We start from the raw sequence: 25,021 nt of genomic DNA, 5'->3' as shown, positions 1-25,021 counted from the left end.
GGAGAAAAGTCACCCTGGGACACTCTCCTCAATGCATGGCCAAGGATGAAGGTGAAGATGCTGACGAGACCATTCCACGTTACTTCTGTTCCTTGGGCTTGCTCAGTGGCTTTGTGAGTAGTGGCTACAGGTCCACGCTGACCTCCATCTTTTTGCCCCTTTCCTTTCCAGAAGGATTTGCCCCTGCCCCGGAAAAGCAGCAGGTGAGCCTTGGAAAGAGACGCACTGTTCTGGCTGCCCTTTCTTCGGCCCGGGTGGGGGCGCCAGGCGCGCGCGCAGGCGGGGCGGGGCGCGCGGACACACAGCAGCGCCCCCTCCCGACCGGCTGCAGCCGCAGGGCCCTCCCCTCCCCCGCCCTCCCCTGGCCGCTGCGGCTCCAGCCTCCGCCCCACGCGCTCGCTCCCCGCGCCGCCGTCGCTGCTGCTGCCGCACCTGCCACCATGTCGCCGCCGCCGGGTCATGTCTGACTCTCTCTGGACCGCGCTTTCCAATTTCTCGATGCCCTCCTTCCCCGGCGGCAGTATGTTCCGCCGCACCAAGAGGTAGACCCCCGAACCCCCAGACCTTGTCCCGGCCCTCCGCGTAAAGCCGCCCCTTAGGCTGCTGCAGCAGGGCGGGGCCCGGTATGCTGCTCCCGGTCCAGCTGCGCCAGAGGTGTCCGCGCTTCGCCTTCCCGCCGGGATGGGATTCAATTTGGGCGGTGCGGGTTCCGAGCAGGGGGACTGCAAACTGGATAGATGGCCGCAGGGGGAGGGGTTGGCCGGGTGGGGGTTGCAGAGCCTTTGTCTTCTGGTGCTACGGGCTTTGCCAGCCTGGTGGGTGTTGGGAAAGAAGGGGAGGGTGGGGGGCTTGGCACCCTCAGAACAATAGCCGCAGCCTGGCCTCCCCCCATTCCCATACCGCGTGCTCCTGGACGTGCTAATGTGCTCAGTCACTGCGGCTGAGGGTGGAGGGGGTGGAGGGGCTGGGGGCTCCCTCTTCAGGAGCTGGTGTCTTGAAAGGCAGAAGAAAAGGGGGTCTTGTATCATAGCTCAGATCCCCCCAATATAGCCTCACATTGAATATAGTGACACAGCGTCACTCAGGACATGATGTCACACACACATACACACACAACAGCCCTAGTGGCCCAGATATGCCGGGAGGTGCCACACATACCCAGCCATACAACCAGGCATGCATCAGCCACAGGTCAAAGCCATGCACAAACGGGACATCAGTGGTGTCACACATAGACTCGTAAATCCACAGATACAACATCAAGTATCCCTAGTAAAATGTGTGTCACAAGCATCGCCATTAACAAACACAGTCTTGCTATCCAAGATGCACACAGATACATGTGTGGTGATGACACATTCATGCACCTAACGATGTCAAAACACAAGATATCATCCCCGGTCATGTCATTTGCTGTGTCACACTGATATCAGGACAAACACAGGGAATCTTGCAGAGACAGAGAAACACACAAAACCATGCTTTATCACACACAAGACTCATCAGGGAATGTCATACATGATGACATGCTTGGACATGCCCAGTGTCACAAGATGTTAAACTGACACACAGAAGATGCCAGACATGGTGAATGTGACACACAGACACAGGCCAGTATCTTGCAAAGATTCAGAATGCTCCACCAAATCTTAAACACATGAACTCATTCATCATGCATTGTACAGAACACATAGTCCTGGACAAGTCAAGTTCATACTGTCTCACATAGACCTTCAAAGCACAATTGGGTTACACATGATGTCACTCTTGGATGCACACAATGTCACACAATGTTGAACTCATACAGTGGATGCCACACATGGATACACACTTGAATGTCAAGCACAGAGCCAAGGACACACACCCAGGATCATCAGTGGTATCACCATGACTGTCACATTGTAATTGACACTGGGTTCCAGAGGGCCACACATAATCTACATTGGGAGTGTCTCAAGTAGGTTTCACGTGCTTCCCCTGCCACACACGGTACTGCAGAGGCCTCCATTGCCTCCTCTTCCAAGAAGTCCTCCAGGGGCATCTTCAAACACACCTGGATGGGAGAGAAGTGAGGATCTGAGATGGGAGGGTGTCTGGATGGGCAGGAACTCAGTGGGTTGCATTCTGTCCTGCCCCCCACCCCCACCTTCCCCACAGCTGCCGCACCAGTAACCGGAAAAGCCTCATCTTGACCAGCACTTCACCTACGCTGCCTCGACCCCACTCCCCACTGCCGGGCCACTTGGGTGAGACAAGTGATGCAGTTTTGATGGGTGTGGTGGACCAGATTATAGGAGACCTAGTTTTGGGGGCATGGCCATACCGCAGGCAGGGGCTGTCTGGAAAGAGGAGGACTCGGATTGAACAAGGGGCAGGGCTATCTTGTAATGGTGTGGTCAGTCGGTGGAGTGAAAAGCATGGGTGGGCAGAGGCTCAGGAGAAGCTGGATTGGAAAGCGGGTAGAGATGAAAGGCGGAGCCATAGCTAAAGGGCGGGGTCATCTCAGATGAAGGTTAAAACTAAAACTAAACCTTCCACCTAAAAATGTTTGGAGAGGCGGGGCCACAACCAAAGGGGCGTGGCCTACCATACATGGTGGGACTAGACTAAAGGAGATGGGCTGCTGTTTGCAACCCTCTTTGGTTATTAGATGGCCGGATGGGAATTGCCCCACACCTCAAGCCAAAAACATCCTCTCTTTCCACAACAGGTAGCAGCCCCCTGGACAGTCCCCGCAACTTCTCTCCCAATACCCCCGCCCATTTCTCATTTGCCTCCTCCCGAAGGTGAGTCCCTCCCTTGAGGGTCCCAGAACCCTGTCAGGGCCCTTTCCACCCACCGTCTGCGTCGCCATCTGTTCTCCTCCTAATTTACCCGATCTGAGGCTTGAGGGGACCAGTGGAGTGCCCCAAGGTCCCAGCGGAAAGGAGCGCCCAGACTGAGGGGCGGGGTCTATTAAAGGGCGGGGCCAATCGCTGATCCTGAATGGGAAAGGGTGCCGGGCCTTCTTTGCTTCAGCATGAGAGCGCGTGCGCGCTCTGGGCCCAGGGTCTCCTCCCCAGCCCGGCTCCTGGCCGGTTGTTTCCATAGCAACAGGACAGGGTAGCTGAGACCAGGTGCGCAAGCGCAGACTGCGTGATGCCCATGGAGGGAGTTGGTCTCTGAGGTGGGGGAGGGTGGCTATGGCCGGCCATTTCTCCAGGTCCCAACGCGAGGACTCAGGTTTCCCTGGGAGATTTTCTGAGGGCCTGTGTTGCAACCTTAAATTAATTTTCTGGGGGCCTTTGGGGGAGGTTGAGAAGGTCATCTTTTTTGGAGAAAGTTTTGGGGAGTCACCAGCAGTCGGGGCGGGTCTCATTTTCTTTGAATTTTATTCATTCTAAAAAACCCGTGTCTGAACACCAGCATGTGCTAGGAGTTACACATTCGAGGTGAATGACACCTTTCTGCTTTTAGTATTGAGTGGGGTGGGCAGAGAACGGGGAGTATTGCAAAAACTGATGAAGTCTGGGGCAGGTGTCACAGGAATGGTGGGGACAGAGGACAACTCCCTGGAGGACGGGGGGGGGGCGGGGGGGGATGGAACTTAAGTGAAGGCAATAGGGAGCCAGGACCAAGCTGTAGGATTGTCCTGCTATGCTCATCTGGATGGTGGGTGGGCTGAGCCAGGGCATGTGGGGAGGAAGGAATATGGGAGTGTGTGTGTCCATTGACTGTGCCGTCTATGTGGCTGTGTGTAAGTGTGTGTGTGAGGACACATGGGCCCACACATGCCTCCCTGGGTATGTGCATCTGTGTGTGTGAACTTGTGTGTGTGACTGTGTGGAGGTGCACCCCCCGAGTGTCTCCAGGAGAGTATATGAACTGGGAGTGTGAATGCGTGTGTGAGCAAGCACATAGATGTGAGGAGCACACGCCGCCTGCATGTATCTATGGAAACGTGCATCTGTGTGTGTGTGAGCATGCGGCTGTGTGAGTTTAAATGTGTTGCACTAAGACAGTCTTAGATGTGCTTCTGCATGAATGTGCAAATGTACAGTATGTGTGAGCTGATGTGTGAGTGTGTCTTGGGTCTCTGCAAGTGTATATGAGTGAATGTCTGTGCTTGCATGTGTATTTGGGTCCATATGTAGGATGATGAATGTAGTGAGGAGTGTGCTGAGGACCATGTGTGTGTGCACTTGTGTGCATATGTGTGTGTGTGTGTGTGTGTGTGTGTGAAGTAAGAATGACTGACTGTAAGTCCATGAACTTGACCACACTAGTCACACTAACACTTGAGGGTGTGGTGGGAGTCCCTGTGCATGTTCAGAGAGTGTGAGGCTTGGGAGTGAGGCTGTGTGGGGGGAGGGCCTTCTCCTCTGACAAGGTAGAGGCTCTGCCTCTCAGGGAGGAGCTTCCCTAGAGGCGGACTTCTGAGATCCTGGAGCTTGACTTCCTTAGGTGGGCTTTTCCAGTCTGCCTGGTGTCCCCCCTGGCGGGCTTGTTTGGTGTGGGGATAAAACCGAGCAAGGGAGGATCACGAGGAGGGACAGAGGAGACGGGAGCTTCTGAGAAGATGCAGTTGCATGGCCAGAAGACCACCTCGCGGCTCCCTTAACTCCGAGGGCTGTCAGTAGTCACAGAGTCCAGTTAGAGTCCCACACCCCTGCCCTGGCCATAGCTAGTGGCTTCTCCCACTCCTCAAGGAATGGGGGACCTATGGGGCCTGGTGGCCTCTGAGCACCTCGGTTGGGTTCCAGGGCGGATGGACGTCGCTGGTCACTGGCCTCGCTCCCTTCATCTGGCTATGGCACCAACACGCCCAGCTCCACCGTCTCGGTGAGTGTGGTGGTGCGGTGGCTGCGGGGTGAGGGGCCCTTCCACCTGTAGCCTGCTGCCCAGGCCAGCACCCAGGCCAGCACCCAGGCTGCACTTTCTGTTCGTCACGGGTGTCCACTTGTCCATCTATTAGAGTTGCAGTCCCCACCATGAAAGCCCTGGTCTCTGCCCCGGCGCACCTTCCTGGGAGTTCTACTCAGCTCCAACTCATTTGTAGATGGTGAGGCTCAAACTCTCAGTGTTAAGCCACTTGCCCAGGTGCCTGCAGCCAGCCACAGCCAGGCCACAGGTTTTGCCCTGAACCCATTTGCTAGTCCCCACTCCCAATCCCTCAAAATCCTCTCCATCTGCCCCCTTTCCTACTTCTGTCTCTGGTATGCTGTTGAGCAGACAAAGATCATGTGACTGTCATTTGGTGGGGGGGGCATGTGACTCAGCTTGGGGGAGCTTCATGGAAGACTTCCTGGAAGAGGTGGCATTGAAGCCAAGACAAAGTGTCAGCTTGAGTTTGGCAGGTGGAAGAGAGGGAGAAGTTTGTTCCAGGAAGGGGGACAGCTTGTGCTGACCCCAGAGGCCACAGAAAACTTGCTGTATTTGGAAAGTTGAAAGTAGCCTTGTGTGGAGCGCTGGGTTGGAGAGGGAGAAAGAGGTGATGCAGGCAGTGACCTCAATCTTTCTGGGACCAGAACACGGAGGTGGATTTTATTCTAAATCCAATGGAGAAACTCTAGAACAACTATATTGCTTCATATTAAGTTGTAGTAAAATTTCAGTTTGAACAACCTAAAATTGTCACTTAGTAGTTCACAGATAGTATGCCTTTGTTATATGTGTGGAATTGGAGACGGAACCCAGGAACATGGGTTCCATGGAATGTGCTAAGCATGTTCTCTACCACTGAGTGACATACCCAGCCCCTATTTTTTAAAAATAGATGTGGATGAGTTTTTTTTTTTCCCCCTGACACTAGGGATTGAACACAGGGCCTGCTCTACAATTGAGCTATTTCCCTAACCCTTAAATTTTTTTTTTTTTTTTTTTTTGAGACAGGGTCTTGCTAAATTGCTTAGGGTCTCACTAAATTGCTGAGGCTGGCCTTTAACTTGCAATCCTCCTGCCTCAGCCTCCCAGGTATCTGGAATTACAGGCAGGTACCACTACACCCTGCTAGATATGAGGAGTTTTAAGCAGGCAGTGGGTGATGTGAAATTTAAAAAGCCTATTCTGAGGGCTGGGGCTGAAGCTCAGTGGTAGAACACTTGCCTCACATGTATGAGGCACCAGGTTCAAAAATACATAAAGATATTGTGTCTATCTACAACTAAAAATAAAATAAAAAAATAAAAAAGCCTATTCTGAATGCAGGCCAAATCATATGGATGTCCTTGTGTGTCCCCACTGGTGATTGTGGGTCTGTCCCAGTTGATGCCAGGCCTTGTCCACCAGGGACCAAATAGGGCCAAACCCCTGTTCTTGAGGAATAGACAGCAGTAACAAGTAAATAATAAGGGGATGTCAGGGGATAAAGCAGTAAAAACGGGATAGGACGGCATTAAGGCAAAGATGTGGAGGGGAAGGTGTGAGTTGAGCAGCTATGTTCCAGACGTTGCGACAGCCAGTGCAGAGTCCCTGAAGCAAGAGCCTGCCTGGCTTGCTTAAGGATCAAGGAGGTCAGTATGGTCAGTATGGCAGGAGCAGAGCAAGCAAGGGGGAGAGTGGGAGGGGGCAGTGACCGGAAACAGGGCCAGATGGGGCAGGATCTTGTGATCTAGAGGGGAGGACTCAGGTGGGAGCCATGTCCATGTCTCTGCCAGTGGCCTCATCTGTCTCTGTTCACCTGACTGTTGCCAGGAGTCCCAACCAGGTCCCTGGGATCTAAGGATCATAAACCATAAGGCCAGGGTCAGGATCTATGGCGTGAACCTGGCCTTGTCTAGTGTCTCATCTCAGCCCACTGTGGTTGCTCCAGTGGCTGATCCCGACCCCACCCTTCCCCCTAGTCCTCCTGCTCCTCCCAGGAGCGCCTGCACCAGCTCCCCTACCAGCCCACCGTGGACGAGCTCCACTTCCTGTCCAAACACTTCGGCAGCACTGAGAGCATCACCGACGAGGATGGGGGCCGCCGCTCCCCGGCCGTGCGACCCCGATCGCGGAGCCTCAGGTAGGAAGGCACCCCCCCCTTCCAAGCTGGCGGTCTGGGGACTTGTGCATTGAGGGACCCAGGTCCCCAGAAAATAAAGTGGACCTAGGGCTGGGCGCGGTGGTGCATGTTTGTCATCCCAGCGAGTTGGTAGGCTGAGACAGAAGGATCGCAAGTTCGAGGCCAGCCTCAGCAATTCAGCGAGACCCTGTCGCAAAGTAAAATATTTTTTAAAAAGGCTGGGGATGTGGCTTAGTGTAGAGTGCCCCTGGGTTCAATCCCCAGTTCCAAAAAATATTTAAAATACAGTAAAAATAAAGTGGATCTAGGACTGGCTCGGAGGCAGGGGGATAAACAGAATGGGGCTTCTCTCCCCACAGCCCCGGCCGCTCCCCCTCCTCCTACGATAACGAAATCGTGATGATGAACCATGTCTATAAGGAGCGGTTCCCCAAGGTGAGACCGGGCACTGGGAGGCCAAGGGGAGGCGGGCCCGCGGGGGCACTTGCTCGCTCGCCTTGGCTCCGCGCGCCCCCTGGTGGCCTGCGCGCACAGCACAGTCTCAGCGGCGACAGCCTCAGGGCTTTGCCTGGCACTGGGACCTCCGCCCTGTCTTGGTCCCTCCCGCAGGCCACCGCGCAGATGGAAGAAAAGCTGCGCGACTTTGCCCGCGCCTACGAACCTGACAGCGTGCTGCCGCTGGCCGACGGTGTGCTCAGCTTCATCCACCACCAGATCATCGAGTTGGCCCGGGACTGCCTGACCAAGTCCCGCGATGGTCTTATCACTACCGTCTACTTCTATGAATTGCAGGAGAACCTGGAGAAGCTGCTGCAGGACGTGAGTGTGCGCGGAGGCCGGCCCCACCATCTCAGGCTCTGAACTCAGATCAGGCCCGATGCCCCGCCCCATTCAGGGAGCCCCTACCACCTGCCAGGCGCTGGTGAGGAGCTGAGGATTCCGGAGTAGAAGAAAAGGACGTGGTCCCACCCTAGGTCTGATGCGGGATGCGGGAATTTAACCTTCCTCACCTCCTTCAGGTCTTGACTCAAATGCTCAGCACACAGTAGATACTTAATCAGTGTGTCGGTTAAATAATGCCCCGGCGATGATCACGGATAGCATTTGCTGAACACCCATACTGTGTGCTGGAGCTTTGGAAACACAGTAGATAAACATTCCACCCCCTCCCCCGCCGAAATCCTGGTGCTGGAGATGCACAAGAAATAAACAGATCAAGCAATGTGATGATGTCACCTGACGCATAGGGCTATGAATGGAACAGAAGGGAACAGCTGGACGAAGTGTCAGGGAGGCCTCCCTGGGGATGTGAGATTGAAATTGGGACAAGAATAATAAGTGGCAGCTGTAAGAAGAGATAGAGGGAATGTGTGCTGAGCAGAGGGAACAGGTCCGAGGTGGGAAGACAGTCTGGGAAATTTCAGTCCTGAAGGGCAGCACATTGATGTCATTACCCACTTAGGTGTCAGAACTGAGGTTCAATCCATCTGCTGCCACTATGTCCACAGGATTTGAGAGCACAAATTCTGGACCGTCTAGGTTCACATTCAGCTCATCACTAACTTGCTGTGCAGTTTTTGCCCCACTACTTAACGACTCTGTTCCTCAGTGCTTCTATAAAAAAGGGAGTTTACACATTCTTTCCCACCCTGGTACTGGGGGTGCATGCTAAGTACATGGTCTACCACTGAACTGTACCTCCAGTCCCTTCTTTATTTTTTATTTTAAGACAGGATCTCTTTAAATTGCTGAGGTTGGCCTCAAACTTTTGATTCTCCTTCCTCAGCCTCCTGAGTAACCGTACAGGCATGTACCACCACACTCAGCTATAGGACTGTTCCGAAGATGAATGAGTCAAGGTTTTAGGGCAGTGCTTTCTATAATCATTAATATTATTGTTATCATAATTATTATCATCATTTTTACTGTGTAGCCTGGGCCTCAGTTTTCTCACCCTGTGGGGCTGGGAGAGGCACCTGGCTGAAGCAGGGTGCCTGTGAGTGAGTCCCAATCCCTTCTGTCCCCCACCTCAGGCCTATGAACGCTCCGAGAGCTTGGAGGTGGCCTTTGTCACTCAGCTGGTGAAGAAATTGCTCATTATCATCTCGCGCCCTGCCCGGCTGCTGGAGTGCCTGGTGAGGGGGCTGGCCGGTGGGGACGGGGGCGCTGCTGGGGTGGGGACTCTAGGAAGCCACCGCGAGCCCACCCTGTTCTTCCCCAGGAATTCAACCCAGAGGAGTTCTACCATCTGCTGGAGGCAGCCGAGGGACACGCCAAGGAGGGCCACCTCGTCAAGACGGACATCCCCCGCTACATCATCCGCCAGCTGGGCCTCACCCGCGACCCCTTCCCAGGTGCCGGCGGGAGGCCCGGGGCGCGGTGGCTAAGCAGGCCTGGCCTCCGGTCGCCCAGGCTCACTCTCCCTTGTCCCTAGACGTGGTCCACCTGGAGGAGCAGGACAGCGGGGGCTCCAACACCCCAGAGCAGGACGAGCTCTCCGAGGTAGGCCCCCGCCTGCCCCGGGCTCCCTGCCCGTTCTCTGCCTGCGACTGGCTGGACCTCTGGGGTCTCGTGGGACCACGTCCCTCACACACCGCGAGCCTCAGTTTCCCCACCTGTAGGATGGCATTGAGATAGCTCTTCCTCCATGAGCTTTTTGCCCTTTTTCTTTTCTTTAAAAAATAATTTTTATTTTATTTTATTTTGGCCAGAGGAAGTCCTGGGGATGGAACCCAGGGCCAGGGGAGCGCTGGGCCAGTGCTCTGTCCCTGAACCACGCCCCTGCCCCATGGGCCTCTTTTTTTTTTTTTAGTTGCAGCTGGACACAATGCCTTTATTTGTTTATTTGTTTTTATGTGGTGCTGAGGACCCAACCCAGGGCCTCGCACAGGCCAGCTAGGCCAGCGCTCTACCCCTGAGCCACAACCGCCCTCCCCATGGGCCTTTTATCACGTAAAATACACCTAGCATAAAATTTACCTTTTTCTTTCTGAGACAGGGTTTCACAGTGCTGCCCAGGCTGACCCTGATTCCTGGGCTGCAGCCATCTTCCTGCCCCCACGCCCCAGCCTCCTGTGTGGCTGGGAACTCGGCCGCCGCCCCTATGCCTAGCAAAATGCACCATTTTTTCCATTTTGTTTATTTTTATTTTTTTAATTTTTTGGTGGTGCTGGGGTTGGAACCCAGGGCCTCATGCATGTTACTGAACTGCATCCCCAACCACTTTAGAATGGAGGATTCAGTGGCAGTTAGTACATTTATAATTTTGTAAGCCATTACATCTGTCTAGTTCCAGAACTTTCTTATAACCTCAGAAAGAAGCATCACACCCATTAAGCAGTCAGCCTTCATTCTTGTCTTCCTCCAGCTCTGGCAACCGCTGATACACTTTCTAAATCTATGGATTTGCCCATTCTGGATATTTCATAGGAATGGAATAATTCATTCCGTGGCCTTTTGTGTCTGACTTATTTCACTTAGCATAATGTTTCAGGATTTAAATTTTATTTTATTTTTTGTTTCAGGGATTAAATTTAGGGGTGCTTAACCACTAAGCCACATCCCCAGCCCTTCTTTTTAATTTTTTTTTTTTTTTTTTTGAGACCAGGGCTTGCTAAGTTGCTTAGGGACTTGCTAAGTTGCTGAGACTGGCTTTGAACTTTCGATCCTCCTGCCTCAGCCTCCCAAGCTGCTGGGATGACAGGCGTGCCCCAGCACACCTGGCTTATTTCCCTACGCTTACACCACAATTGACACGGGTGACTCCTGTGACCTAAAGGTGCAGGGGTTTCTCTTCACCATCAAGCAACCATTCTGCAGCAAGGGACGCCAGCTGGGTGTCCTGTCACTAACTCAGTCCTGACATTGTCTGCGCGGAGAGAGATCAGATCCTAGGGGTTGGAAGCTCGGTGCTGATGGTCCCCTGGCCCATTTTAGACACCTGCCGCCAGTTCCAGGTGGTTTTCTCTGTGCTTCTGACTGACAGGCCGTCAATCAGGGTTCCTAGACACCTTCCTTGGGTTTGATTAATTTGCTTGAGTGGCTCAGAGACCTCAGGAAAATCCTCACTGTTTGCCAGTTTATTATAAAGGATACAAATGGAGAGATAACAGGAGGAGGTATGTGGAAAGGGTCACTTGAGTTGAGTTTCCATGTCCTTTTTAGGGGCACTACTCTCCAGAACCTCACATTTCAGCCATCTGAAGGTTCTCAGGACCCTGTCTTTTTTTTTTTTGTCTGTTTGTTTATTTTGCTTAGTAAAAAGGACTGGGTATGTGGCTCAGTGGGTAAGCACCCCTGGGTTCAAGCCCAGGACAAACCAACAAACAAAAGAACAAAACACACACACACACACACACACACACACATTACAATCTCACAGGACATTGGATTTTCACCTTTGGCTGTTGTAGGTAGTGCTACCATGAATATGTAGACACAAGTATTCATTTGAACTACTGATTTCAGTTCTTTTGGACACATACCTAAGGGTGAAATTGCTCGCTCCTATGGTAACTCTTCATTCAAAATTGACTAGCTCCTCGTGTGAGTGGCACCTTGGCGTGGTGAAAACTGCCCATACTGCAGATCAGGAGCATAAATGGCTGAGGGGCAAGCCTCCACATAGCGCCACCTGTTCCACCACAGCATTGGCAGAAGTTCCGGTTTGGTTGGCTTTTGCAATACTGGGGATGGAACCCAGGGTCACGCATGTGCTAGACAAGCACTCTACCACTGAGCAACACGCCCAACTCGCCTTTATTTTATTTTGGGAAAGGTCTTTTTAAGTTGCCCAAGTTGGCCTTCAACTTGGGATCCTCCTGCCTTGGCCTTCAGAGTGCCTGGATTATAGGCATGTGCCACTGCACCTGGCTTCCCTATTCTTTTCTTTCTTTTTTTTTTTTTTTTGCCTGATTCACCTGCTGCTTCTGAAATATATGTTAAATCCTTGTTTTTTTTAATATTTATTTTTTAGTTTTAGGTGAACACAGTATCTTTATTTTGTTTCTATATGGTGCTGAGAATCGAACCCAGTGCCTCCCGCATGCTAGGCAAGTGCGCTACCACTTGAGCCACATCCCCAGCCCCTAAATCCTTGTTTTGAGCAACTTCTCCATGTAATTCTGTCAGTTTTGAGTCAGATATTTTTAGACTACATCATTAGAATCATACAAGATACATATATATTTTTTGGTGGTGATACCAGGGATTGAACCCAGGACCTCACACATGCTAGGCAAGAGCTCTACCCCTGAGGCTACACCCTTGCCCTTTATTTTGACACAGGCTCTAAATTTACCACTCTGGCCTTAAACTTGCAATCCTCATGCCTTAGCCTGAGATTTCGGGCCTCTACCACCAGGCCCAGCCCTTACAGGTTTATTAAACCAGTTTCCTATAGATGAACATAGGCATTATTTCCAGCCTTGCAATGAGCATGATAGTACATGTGCTTTTTTTGGGAGGCAGGTGTGTGTGTGCCAGGGATTGAACTCAGGCATGCAACCTCTGAGCCACATCCCCAGCCCTAGTTTGTATTTTTTTTAGAGTCAGGGTCTCATTGAGTTGCTTAGTGCCTCGCTTTTGCTGAGGCTAGCTTTGAACCCGTGATCCTCCTGCCTCAGCCTCCGAGCCGCTGGGATGACAGGCATGCACCACGGCGCCTGGCCATGAGCAGGTTTTTTTTTTTTTTTTTTAGCTACACATGACCCATGAGCAGTTTTTTTTTTTTTTTTTTTTATTTTTTAGTTCTCGGCGGACACAACATCTTTGTTTGTATGTGGTGCTGAGGATCGAACCCGGGCCGCACGCATGCCAGGCGAGCGCGCTACCGCTTGAGCCACATCCTCAGCCCCCATGAGCAGTTTTTTACATGTGCATAAGCATCTGTAGCACAAACTCCGAAGTGAAGTTGCTGCATCGGAGACCAAGTATTTTTTTTTTTAAACATTTATTTTTTAGTTGTAATTAGACACAATATCTTCATTTTATTTATTTATCTTTATGTGGTGCTGAGGATTGAACCCAGGGCCTTGCACATGCTAGGCAAGCGCTCTACCACTGAGCTACAACCCCAGCCCGAGACCAAGTATTTGTAATTCTCATATACACCAGAGTACCTTCCAGGGGAGCTGTACTTTTTTGGGGGTGTTTACTGAGGCCTGAACCCAGTGGGACTCTACCCCTGAGCTATATCCCTAGCCCTTTTTATTTTTTTTATTTTGAGACAGCATCTCACTAAATTAAACTTTTGATCCCTCTGCCTCAGCTTCTCAAATTGGCAGGCACCACCTTGGCCAAGAGTTATTTACTTTTGGTAATGCTGGGGGTGGAACCCAGGGCCTCAGGCATGCTAAGCATGTGCTCTACCACTGAGCAACACCCCCAGCCTCATTGTGCTAATTTACACTCCCAACATGGAGATATAAAAGTTCTGTTGATCTGTGGATGTTGATCTGTAGTTTGTTAATCTTTGGTTCTGTTTTTTGTTTGTTTGTTTGTTTCCCCCCGCCCCCCCCCCCCCCAATCTCATCTGCTAGCTATGGAGTGGTGGTATCATTGCTGGGGTAGTTGGAATTTGCCTTTCTGCCATTTTAGAGAGGTTGAGCAACCTTCCTAAGCTTATAAGCTCTCTAACTCTACCTCCCATCCCTTGCCTATTCTCCCCTTCCATCCCTAAGCTTCTTGATCTTGATTCTGGGATCAATAAGCAGAACTTGATCCTGCACAACCCTTGTCTCTGACTGCTAGTCTGATGCCCAGCCCTTACAGGCTTATTAAACCAATTCTGCAGGTGTTCTGCTCTTCCTAAGGGAAGAAGTTGCAGACACATCTCCAGAGCCAGTCTTGGGTTAATTCTTCACTGTGGCACTTGTATGACAGACCCACCTGCCCGCTCTGTGCCCCAGTTTCCCGATTTGTAAAACAGTAATGACAAGGAGTCCCACTGTCAGGATGGTGGCAAAGGTGACCTCCTGCTTTCCCCTGCAGGGCCGCAGCAGCAGCAAAGCCAAGAAACCGCCCGGGGAGAGTGACTTCGATACCATCAAGCTCATAAGCAACGGTGCCTACGGGTGAGCCACCCGGGGCTCTGGCGGGGGAAGGGTGGCGGAGGCCGGGTGTCTCGGAGGTGACGGCCGGTCCTCGCTCTCTCCCCCTGCAGGGCTGTCTACCTGGTGCGACACCGCGACACGCGGCAGCGCTTCGCCATGAAGAAGATCAATAAGCAGAACTTGATCCTGCGCAACCAGATCCAGCAGGCCTTTGTGGAGCGCGACATCCTCACCTTCGCCGAGAACCCCTTTGTGGTCGGCATGTTCTGCTCCTTCGAGACGCGGCGCCACCTGTGCATGGTCATGGAATACGTGGAAGGTGTGGCTGCCTGCGGGGCTGCTGGGCTCGCGAGGGCTGCCGGGGGCGTGTGACCCGCGGTCACCGCACTGTCCACCTGTTGATCCATCTTGTCAATGACCCGTCCATTCATTACCTTTATTTATTTGTCCAATCACCTACTGGTTTATCGATGTGCTTTTTATTTCATCAATATAGATACTGCCACCCCGTGTCCTTTGCCCATCCGCCCATCCTTCCATTTAGTCGTTTACATTCCATTTCTCTACCCCTACATCCATGCACCTATTCACTGATTGGTTTATTTTATTTGAGATGGGGGTCTCACAGTGTTGCTCAGGAGGAACACCTGGGCTCAAATTATCCTCCTGCCTCAGGCTCCTGAGTAGCTGGGACCACAGGTGTGTGCCACCCCACCTGGCCTTCATGCATTCACTTATTCTACGACCCATCTGTTGACCACTCATAATTTTGTTTACTCATTCCACCTTTATTTAAATTGAGACTTTTTGCTTTTTGAGAAGAATTTTAGTTTTACAGGAAAATGTACTGGAAAGTACAGAATTCCCACATACTTCTCCTTTACTTCCTCCTGTGACCGCCTATTCTTTCTTTTTGTATGAATGTGGTAAATTTATTACCATTGATGAACCGATATGGATACATTATTAACTGAGGCCCATAGGGTAATGAGGCTCTGGATTTTGTGCTTACTATTCACCCATCCATCTTTTTATATATCCAGCCCTCCATTCAGCCACCTGTGTATTCACCGCCTCACTCACCGCCTATCATTCCATCTGTACCTGTATATATATTTATTAACTCATCACCTATCTGTCAATATACTGTTTATGTTTTTATTTATTCACCCAAACTTCCCTTCCAGCGCCCATCTCTTCATCCATCTCTGCATTACACTGGCAATTATCTTATCTATCTATACTATATCTATTATATCTATATCTCTATTATATCTATCATTTATCTCTCTACTATCATCTGTCATCAATTTCTTTATTATACTCTTATTTATCGTCTACCATACCAATCACTTATCATAGCTCTACTATTTATCTATCTATCCTGTCTAGCTGGCCAGCTTCCTCCATTAACCCACCAGTTCATCCATCAATCCACTTATCCATTCATCCAATCATCAATATATATATTATTTTTTCATCTGTGTATTCATCCATTCACATGTATTCACCCCAGTAGGAACCCCGCCACCCCTGGATCACATACACAGTGTGCTTATTAGGACAAATACTCCATCTCATAGGGCTGAGCTCTGTCACTTCCAAGCCTTAGTCCACCATCCAGTTACTCAACAAGTGTCCTCATTGTCCCCCTCCTGGCATATGCTGTGCTAGAAAGACACTAGTGGCACAGAGGGACAACAGACAAACACACCTGTCCCTCATGGAGCTCACATTCTGGTCTGTGGAGACAAGGTAATTTTGGATGAGGATGGAAGGAGGACCATAGGCTGAAGGAGGTGAGGGAGATGTGGGTGGGCAGGGTCTCCTTGAGGTCTGGGTTACACCAGGAAATGTGATCTCTTGGCTCAAAGTCTCCTAAAGAGAGTGTGTGGGTGTGGAGGAGCAGCAAGGAAGCCAGCGGGGCCTGGTGGGGAGCGGGGTGCACTGGGCATGCAGGGCCTTGGCACCTGGAGCGGCATTGGATCTTGTTCCAAATGCAAAGGAAGCCACCGCAGGGTTTTAAGCAGAGTTCACCTAGTCTGACTTATGTTTTAAGAACACCTATTTGGCTTCAGTGGCAGCCAGATGCAGGGAAACCAGGGCAATGGCAGCTGCACTAGTCCCGGGTCATGGAGGAGGAGGTGGAGCAGCAGTTGCAGTGGGGATCTCTGGTGGCTTGAGCACACCTAGGGGTGTGTACTCAGGGCCCTCTGAGCATGGCTCAGCCCAAAGTATCATTTAAAATCAACCCACCGTGATTCCCAGCAGATTTGTGTGTTAGAATTAGTTGGAGGTGGGCACAGTGGTGCACTCCTGTAATCTCAGCAGCTCAGGAGGCTGAGGCGGGAGGATCACAAGTTCAAAGCCAGTTTTAGCAACTTAGCAGGGCCCTAAGTAACTCAGTGAGACCCTATCTCTAAAATATTTTTTAAAAAATCTGGAGGTGTGACTCAGTGGTTAAGTGCCCCAGGTTTGATCCTTGGAGATATATATATATATATATATATATATATATATATATATATATTTTTTTTTTTTTTTTTTTTTTTTTTTTGGGGGGGGGCGGGGGGGATTGTGGTCAAATGGTCAAATACAGATTCCTGGACCCTGCCTTCAAAGTCTCATTTGTCAGTGTCTGAAGCCCAGCTAAATCTAACTCAAGCAAAAAAAAAAGAAGGAAGGAAAAAAATATATTTGGCTCAGGTGACGTTCTTTTTGGTCTCAAACTTGTGATTATCCTGTCTCAGCCTCCCAAGTGGCTGGAATGACAGGCATGTGCCACCACTCCTAGCTAGTTCATGTGATCTAAAATCAACAGCACCTTCTTCAGTGCCCATATGTAGGTTCTCTCACCATTCCAACAGGAATCTCTTCATTTCTTGGCTCTGCTCTCTTTGCAGGCCCTGGGGGAGCAAGGATCCCAGATTACATTTAGGAGTTTAGCAATCTTTGTGAGAAAAAGAGCAAAAATTCTGAGGGTTATTCCCTGGAACAACCCGCATTACAAGTTGACCCAGGTGATACACCTGGAGAGAAGTCTAACTCTTGTAAGGAAAAAAAAGGGGGGGGGAAGCTGGGCACAGTGGCACGCTCTCCTGTAATCCCAGCTGCTCAGGAGGCTGAGGCTGGAGGATCACAAGTTCAAGGTCTGCCTGGGCAACTTAGTGATACCTTGTCTCAAAAGTTAAAATAAAAAGGGCTGGAAATGTTGTTCATGTTTCCTTATCTGCAAAGTGAATCGTGGGACAACGTGGATGCAGTGGTGCATGTCTAGCCCTTGGATCTGGGTCAGGGTACCGCCTTTTCACCCACATCCATTCTCTGCCCCACAGGTGGCGACTGTGCCACCCTGCTGAAGAATATCGGGGCGCTTCCGGTGGAGATGGCCCGCATGTACTTCGCGGAGACCGTGCTGGCGCTAGAGTATTTGCACAACTACGGCATCGTGCACCGCGACCTCAAGCCGGACAAGTGAGCTTTGACTTTACCTAGCCCTTCCTCCCTGGCCCTTGGGAGGCTAGGGGTGAAGTGGACAGCCACCTCTGAGCCCCCCATGTGTGTTTGCAGTCTCCTCATCACCTCCATGGGTCACATCAAGCTCACGGATTTCGGACTCTCCAAGATGGGGCTCATGAGCCTTACCACCAACCTGTATGAAGGCCACATCGAGAAGGATGCCCGGGAATTCCTGGACAAACAGGTGTGTGGCGGGCGTGGGGGTCACCGAGGGTGGAGTGACCCAGCAGGACCTCAGGGGCCCAGGGCCTGGTGGGAGGCACAGTTCTCCCTCGAGGCCACTCCTGCGGCCAGGGAGCGGGCTGACCGCCTGCCCCCAGGTGTGTGGGACCCCAGAGTACATCGCGCCCGAGGTCATCCTGCGTCAGGGCTACGGCAAGCCAGTGGACTGGTGGGCCATGGGGATCATTCTCTACGAGTTCCTGGTGGGCTGCGTGCCCTTCTTCGGGGACACACCGGAAGAGCTCTTTGGACAGGTCATCAGTGGTATGTGCCTCCTAAGTGAGCAGGTGGGGGCACTAGTAGATGGGTAGGATGGGGGCCTGTGGGCTCCCAAAGCGATCTCTCAGCTCCAATTACCTTTGCAGATGACATCCTGTGGCCTGAGGGGGATGAGGCCCTGCCCACAGACGCCCAGCTCCTGATATCCAGTCTCCTGCAGACCAACCCCTTGGTCCGGCTTGGGGCAGGTAAGGGGTCTGCTGTGCAGGAGAGCTGAGGCCTGAGGGCCTGTTGAGGAACAGGACACCGGAAGCCAGGCCCGGCTGTATCGTGGCCTTGGGGTGGCCTTGGGGTGGAACATGGGGTGAAGGGCTGGGTTGGCCAGCAGCCGCTGCTGGAGCGCCTTGCCTCCCAGGTGGTGCCTTTGAGGTGAAGCAACACAGTTTCTTTCGAGACCTGGACTGGACGGGGCTGCTGAGGCAGAAGGCTGAGTTCATCCCCCACCTGGAGTCCGAAGATGACACCAGCTATTTCGACAGTGAGTGGCAACAGGAGATGGGGCCTGGGTGGAGGATGGGTCCCAAGACAGGACCTCAGTAAGGTCTGGGATAAACCTAGACACCTCGATAAGAAATCTGAAGTTGAGGCGGCGTGGCCAATGGGAACACTGAAGGGGCGTGGCCTGTCGTGGGGCGGGGCTAGCCCAAGAACCAGTGAGAACTGTGGTTGCAGGTAGGGGTGGAGTCCGGTCCGGGGAGAGTGAGTTGTGAGGTTGGGCTGGGGTCAGAGGGTCGGTCTAGGAATCAAAAGGAGGGGGCGTGGGCTGTTCTGAAGGGTGCCAGGGGGCAGAGCGCTCTAAGTGGGATCTGGGGGTGTGGCCTCTCTGGGGTGGAGTGGTGCCTCTCAGAAAGGAGAAGGGACCCAGGATGGGGGCGGAGCCTGAACCCCTTCGAGAATGTGGCAGGGGCGTGGCCTCACCTGGAGGCCCGGCAAGAACCCGGGTGGAACTCTGAGGAATGGACCGGTATCCACAGTCACCCCCGTCCCCAGCCCGCTCCGATAGGTACCACCACGTGAACTCCTATGACGAAGATGACACGACGGAGGAGGAGCCCGTAGAGATTCGCCAGTTCTCCTCCTGCTCCCCGCGCTTCAGCAAGGTGGGTCAAGGCTGGGCTGGATGAGGGGGTGAGGGCGAGACCAGCTGCGGGACTAGGGTTGGGGAAACAGGTGGATGAGGCCCGGAGGGGTCGTGGGAAGCAGGGCCCCAGGCGCCCAAGGCCTGAGTATTGGGAGGTTACTTAGCAGGTGGGAGTGAGCGACTGGAGAGGCCTGGGGTAGTCAGGACGGGGCGTACCGGGGTTTGTTGGCATTGAGTGGAGTCTGAAGAGAACCAGGACAGTTGGTGCGAATGAGGTTCACAGTGGGGGCAGGGTTAAATTGAACTGGTCCAGTTAGGATTGGGATGAGGATGACCGAAGGGTGGGGCAAAGGTGAGCAAGGTCTAGCTTTGAGGAGAAACTTGGGGAGGGATGCCGTGCCCTCGCCTGGTTGAGGATAGCCGCGAAATGGGTAGTGGCCTGGGTAGATTGGCTGGACAGAGAGCAGATGGTTGAGGTCTTTGGCGGGGCCTAGAACTAGGCAGACCTAAACTTTGTGGGGCGGGGCTTGAGTTGAAGAATTGTTGGATTTTTTTTTAAGTAGTTTTTTTTTTTTTTTTTTTTTAGTTGTAGACAGATACAATATATTTTATTTATTTGGTTTTTTTATGTGGTGCTAAGAGTCGAACCCCAGGGCCTCACACATGCTAGGCAAGCGCTCTACCACTGAGCCACAACCCCAGCCCCAATTGTCAGATATGGAGAGAATTGGGCAGGGACCCTCGGGAAGAGAAGTGTGGTTTGGGCGCATCTATGTCAGGAAGCTGATTGGCTTGTGAGCGATGGCAGACCCGCCACCACTTACCCACCTTGCAGGTGTATAGCAGTATGGAACAGCTGTCGCAGCATGAGCCCAAGACCCCTGTAGCAGCCGCAGGGGGCAGCAAGCGGGAGCCAGGAGCTAAGGACGAGAAGGTGGCCGGCAAGCGGGAGGGGCTGGGCGGCCTGACCCTCCGTGAGAAGACCTGGAGAGGGGGCTCTCCGGAGATGTGAGCAGGGGTATGGATGGGTTTGGGGGCGGGGCATAGGGGCGTGTCTCCGCTGACCACGACCCCTCCGCGCAGCAAGCGCTTCTCTGCGTCGGAGGCCAGTTTCCTGGAGGGGGAGGCCAGTCCTCCGTTGGGTGCGCGTCGCCGATTCTCGGCACTGCTGGAGCCCAGCCGCTTCAGCGCCCCCCAAGAGGATGAGGATGAGGCCCGGCTGCGCAGGCCTCCCCGGCCCGGCTCCGACCTCCCAGGCTCGCTGGATGCGCGGGCCCCCAAAGAGGCGGCTCAAGGGGAAGGCACTCCCAGCACCGGGGAACCTGAGGCCAGTGAGTCCCCTCTCCTGCTGCCTTCCCCAATCCCCAGTGGTGATACACTGAGCATTTAATGAGCCTAGTACTATTCATACTCCATCCTGAAATGCTTATTAATAGTAGGAACACCGGATACTATGCTTGGACTGACGCGACAGACTCGGAAACAAGGACTTCTCTGTATCAGGAGCTGTGCTGACTGTATATGTTATCCGCCTCGGTTAAATCCACGATCCAGCAGGGGAGAGAAGTGGGAAGAGCACTCCAGGCACAGGGAACAGCATGTGAGAAGTCCCTGGCCTTGGACTATCTCTAACCCCCCTGTTCTATGTTGCAGCTGAGCGTGCACGCCCAGGTGACCTCTGCACACCCTTGAAGGATGGGGACCCATCAGGCCCTAGGGCCACCAATGACCTGGTTCTACGCCGGGCACGGCACCAACAGCTATCAGGGGACCCTGCGGTAGAAAAGCGGCCTTCTCGAACAGGCGGCAAAGTCATCAAGTCAGCTTCAGCCACAGCCTTGTCTGTCATGATTCCTGCAGGTGATGAGGGTTCCACCCATCCAGGGAGGAGCTACTCCCACTTGAGCCAGGAAAGGCCAATGAGAATAATGCATTTTCCTTGTCCACAGTGATTGGCTCCATGATGGACCAATGACAGTCAGCTCTGGGATTTGACAGGGAGGAGGGAGGAGCAAATACTGGGAGAGCTATAGGTAATTGGCCATGACCTGTGACCCTGGTTCTATGTTTGCAGTGGACCCACATGGAAGCTCACCCCTTGCTAGTCCCATGTCACCACGATCTCTCTCTTCCAACCCATCCTCACGGGACTCCTCACCCAGCCGTGACTACTCACCTGCTGTCAGTGGCCTCCGCTCCCCCATCACCATTCAACGATCAGGCAAAAAATATGGCTTCACGCTGCGGGCCATCCGCGTCTACATGGGTGACTCAGATGTCTACAGTGTCCACCATATTGTTTGGGTGAGCACTTATGGGTTACATTTGCTTCCAAGGGTGAGGAGAGGGGAGAGAGAAGGCCTCTGGATAAGAATCCCCCGTGACTCCCTCTTTAACTTACCTCTCTGACCCTCAGTTTCTTTATCTGTAAAATGGGAAGAATATGACTATTTCATAAAGTGTTATGAAGACTATAGTGCATGTAGAGCCAGGTGTCTGGCACATAAGCTTATGGAGCTTTTCTTATTACTATTCCGGTTAATCGTGCCCTTTTGGGATTCCCTATCACCAGCATGTGGAGGAAGGTGGCCCAGCCCAAGAGGCAGGCCTCTGTGCCGGGGACCTCATCACCCACGTGAATGGGGAACCTGTGCATGGCATGGTGCATCCTGAGGTCGTGGAGCTTATTCTTAAGGTGAGTGCAAGGTAGGGCCTGCACTGGGTGGAGGGTGAGGAAGACCTGAGCCTTCTCCAGCAGATCATTCCTTCCCTTTCTCCCCTAGAGCGGCAACAAGGTGGCAGTGACCACAACACCCTTTGAAAATACCTCCATCCGAATTGGCCCCGCAAGGCGAAGCAGCTACAAGGCCAAAATGGCCAGGAGGAACAAGCGGCCCTCTGCCAAGGAGGGCCAGGAGAGGTGGGCAGGGCTGTAAATAGCCCAGTCTTTGATCAATAGGAGGGGCTAAGGAGGTGGGACACAGGTGAGGACAGGCAAAGGGAAGTGCATGGGCAGGTGACTAGAGCCAAGGGGACCAACAATGTAAGAGGGGCTGGGAAAGTGGGGAAACCCAGGAAGGGAGGCAGTGCCAGGTTGGGTGAGAGGCATGTGTCGTAGGCAGGTGTGCTTCAGATGTGGAGCAGAGAGAGCAGGGAGAAGTGGCCATGTGTGTCCAGGAGATGGTCCTGCTCTGTTGGATGTGTTTAGAAAGAGGCTGGGTTAAGAGATTTCTATCAGGAGCGAGCATACCAGGCAAGACTGAGCCACCTGAAATACAGTTATGTTGGCTAAACGACAGGAGTCGTTCTAATAAATGCTCCCTTAGGGGATTGCGTTGTTGTGTGAACATCCACGAATGTACTTACACAACAAGACAGCTGTGACACTAGGCTATATATCTCCTGGACTATGGTGGTATATGTGGTCCTTCCCTGATCTTATGGAGGGCATGACCATGATTTCTTTATAGATTGAAGGAGCGAAGGGCTGGGAATTTGACTCAGTTGGTAGAGCGCTTGCCCATTCTGCAAGGCCCTGGGTTCCAGTCCCAGCGTATAAATACAAAGAAAGATTGAAGGAACTAGGTGAGGTGGGTGGGGATAGAAGTGGTGTTTTTGTTTTTCTGTGGTACTGGGGATCGAATCCAGGGCCTCACATGCTAGGCAAGCGCTCTACCACTGAGCTACTACACCTTAGGACTCCAGAGTGCTGTTTTGATCAATGGATTTGGCCTGGACACTAAGGAGAGGATTTGAGTGAGAGGAGCCAAACTAGGCTGCATCAGGTGAATTAACCCTGATTGGTGGGTTGTAGGAGGAGAGGGTGGGGCTATGAATATGGGAGGAGCCAGAAGAGGTTGGTTTTGTTTGGATTGGTGTTTCTAGCTTGGACTGGGAGTGGCCAACAAAGAGCGGGCGTGGTCCAAAGTGGGCGTGGCCAGGCAGGACTGAGACCAGGGAAATTCTGCCTTGATTGTAGAGGAAGTACTAGAAACTCAGAGAGATTACAGCGGCTGCTGTGCAGCCCAGAAGTGGGAGGGGCCAAGACTCTGAAGTTTGATCCAGGTTGGGTGTTTCCCTCCCTTTCTCCCAGCAAGAAGCGCAGCTCCCTCTTTCGGAAGATCACCAAGCAGTCCAACCTGCTGCACACTAGCCGCTCTCTGTCGTCGCTGAACCGCTCACTGTCGTCCAGCGACAGTCTTCCGGGTTCGCCCACACATGGGCTGCCAGCGCGCTCTCCCACACACAGTTACCGCTCCACGCCTGACTCCGCCTACCTAGGTAAGTTTTGCACCTGCGTGGGGTCGGGGGAGAGAGGCACTGGCTTATCAGTGGCCACTGGTGGCGTTGCTCACTGAGCGCTGCATCTCCCTGGCACGCAGGCGCCTCATCCCAGAGCAGCTCGCCGGCCTCCAGCACACCCAACTCGCCGGCGTCGTCGGCCTCACACCACATCCGGCCCAGCACATTGCACGGCTTGTCCCCGAAGCTCCATCGCCAGTACCGCTCTGCGCGATGCAAGTCAGCCGGCAACATCCCGTTGTCGCCACTGGCGCACACGCCGTCTCCCACGCAGGCGTCACCGCCGCCGCTGCCTGGCCACACGGTAGGCAGCTCGCATACCACACAGAGCTTCCCAGCCAAACTTCACTCGTCGCCGCCCGTCGTACGTCCGCGCCCCAAGAGTGCCGAGCCTCCCCGCTCTCCGCTCCTCAAGCGCGTGCAGTCAGCCGAGAAGCTGGGGGCCTCGCTGGGCGCCGACAAGAAGGGCGCACTGCGCAAACACAGCCTTGAGGTGGGCCACCCAGACTTCCGCAAGGACTTCCACGGCGAGCTGGCGCTGCATAGCCTAGCAGAGTCCGATGGTGAGACGCCTCCCATCGAGGGTCCTGGAGCGACCCGTCAAGTCGCCGTCCGTCGCCTGGGCCGCCAGGAGTCGCCCCTGAGCTTGGGCGCGGACCCGTTGCTTCCCGATGGTGCTCCCAGGCCACCGATATCCAGCAAGGAGAAGGAGTCCCCTGGCGGGGCTGAAGCCTGCACTCCTCCCCGTGCTACAACCCCCGGGGGCCGGACCCTGGAGCGGGACCCGGGCTGCACGCGGCACCAGAGTGTTCAGACGGAAGACGGCGCGGGCGGGGTGGCAAGGGCGGTGGCCAAGGCGGCGCTGAGCCCTGTGCAGGAACACGAGACAGGCCGGCGAAGTAGCTCAGGAGAGGCTGGCACGCCCCTGGTGCCCATTGTGGTAGAGCCAGTGAGGCCGGGGGTCAAAGCAGAGGCGTCCCAGCCTCCAGGCACGGACTCCAAGGGCTTACAGGAACCCACCTCCCAGGCGCCCTCTGCACCGGAGGCCCCGAGGGGCCGGGAGCGCTGGGTCCTGGAGGTGGTGGAGGAGCGGACCACGCTGAGCGGAACTCGCTCCAAGCCGGCTTCCCCCAAGCTCTCCCCAGACCCTCAGACACCCATGCTAGCTCCAACGAAGAATGCGCCCAGCAGTGCAGGGCCCCCAGCCCCACCCACTTCCCTCCTGGTCCCAGGCACCAAGCCTGAAGTAGGGCTGACTTCCCAGTGCCCTGTTGAAGCTGTGCCTCCAGCAGGCCTGACCAAAAAAGGGGCATCCAGCTCAGCACCCCCGGGTCCATAGCCAAGGAGGCCGTTGGTCCTGTGCTGTACAGCCATCCTATACATATGTACACATATAAATAAAGTGCGTCTGTGCTGTGTGAGCTCTCTGGGGCTCACCCTTTCTCCCCTGGCAAGGGAGACACACGTGCCAGCCCCCATGCCCCTGTGCCCATTTGGAGGTGGAACTCTAGTCCTGGCTACCATGGAAAGGGGAGGTGAATTTTGAGTAGCACACTTATGCACCAGCTGTATCCAGACCCTTAG

The 25,021-nt window shown here is 53.4% G+C and overlaps 1 protein-coding gene across 1 annotated transcript; it reads left to right on the top strand.

Moving 5' to 3' along the window:
- The first annotated feature begins 450 nt into the window (after window positions 1–450).
- Window positions 451–24,858, top strand: Mast1 (microtubule associated serine/threonine kinase 1). The gene is made up of 26 exons (XM_027955169.3): window positions 451–542; window positions 2,158–2,246; window positions 2,711–2,786; window positions 4,743–4,821; window positions 6,822–6,982; window positions 7,342–7,417; window positions 7,592–7,801; window positions 9,016–9,117; window positions 9,204–9,336; window positions 9,417–9,484; window positions 13,973–14,055; window positions 14,145–14,353; window positions 17,370–17,508; window positions 17,605–17,737; window positions 17,874–18,039; window positions 18,141–18,242; window positions 18,410–18,532; window positions 19,045–19,154; window positions 19,971–20,143; window positions 20,219–20,466; window positions 20,789–20,995; window positions 21,210–21,439; window positions 21,708–21,830; window positions 21,919–22,055; window positions 23,229–23,416; window positions 23,518–24,858. Exons 1-26 carry the CDS (start codon window positions 460–462, stop codon window positions 24,774–24,776), a joined length of 4,707 nt encoding a protein of 1,568 aa, XP_027810970.2. The 5' UTR covers window positions 451–459; the 3' UTR covers window positions 24,777–24,858.
- Window positions 24,859–25,021: the final 163 nt, after the last annotated feature.

The sequence above is a fragment of the Marmota flaviventris genome, chromosome 1, assembly GCF_047511675.1.
Source record: "Marmota flaviventris isolate mMarFla1 chromosome 1, mMarFla1.hap1, whole genome shotgun sequence".
In the NCBI taxonomy this organism is placed as follows: Eukaryota; Metazoa; Chordata; class Mammalia; order Rodentia; family Sciuridae; genus Marmota; species Marmota flaviventris.
Note: the sequence above shows the minus strand (reverse complement) of the source record. Positions and strands in the feature narration are given on the sequence as shown.

Bases quoted from the DNA above. Each gene is read 5' to 3' on its own strand.
- Mast1 (XM_027955169.3), top strand. From the start codon at position 460: ATGTCTGACTCTCTCTGGACCGCGCTTTCCAATTTCTCGATGCCCTCC. The intron at 7,802-9,015 runs GTGAGTGTGCGC...CCCCCACCTCAG, and splicing joins TGGAGAAGCTGCTGCAGGAC to GCCTATGAACGCTCCGAGAG. The intron at 20,144-20,218 runs GTGAGCAGGGGT...CCCTCCGCGCAG, and splicing joins AGAGGGGGCTCTCCGGAGAT to CAAGCGCTTCTCTGCGTCGG.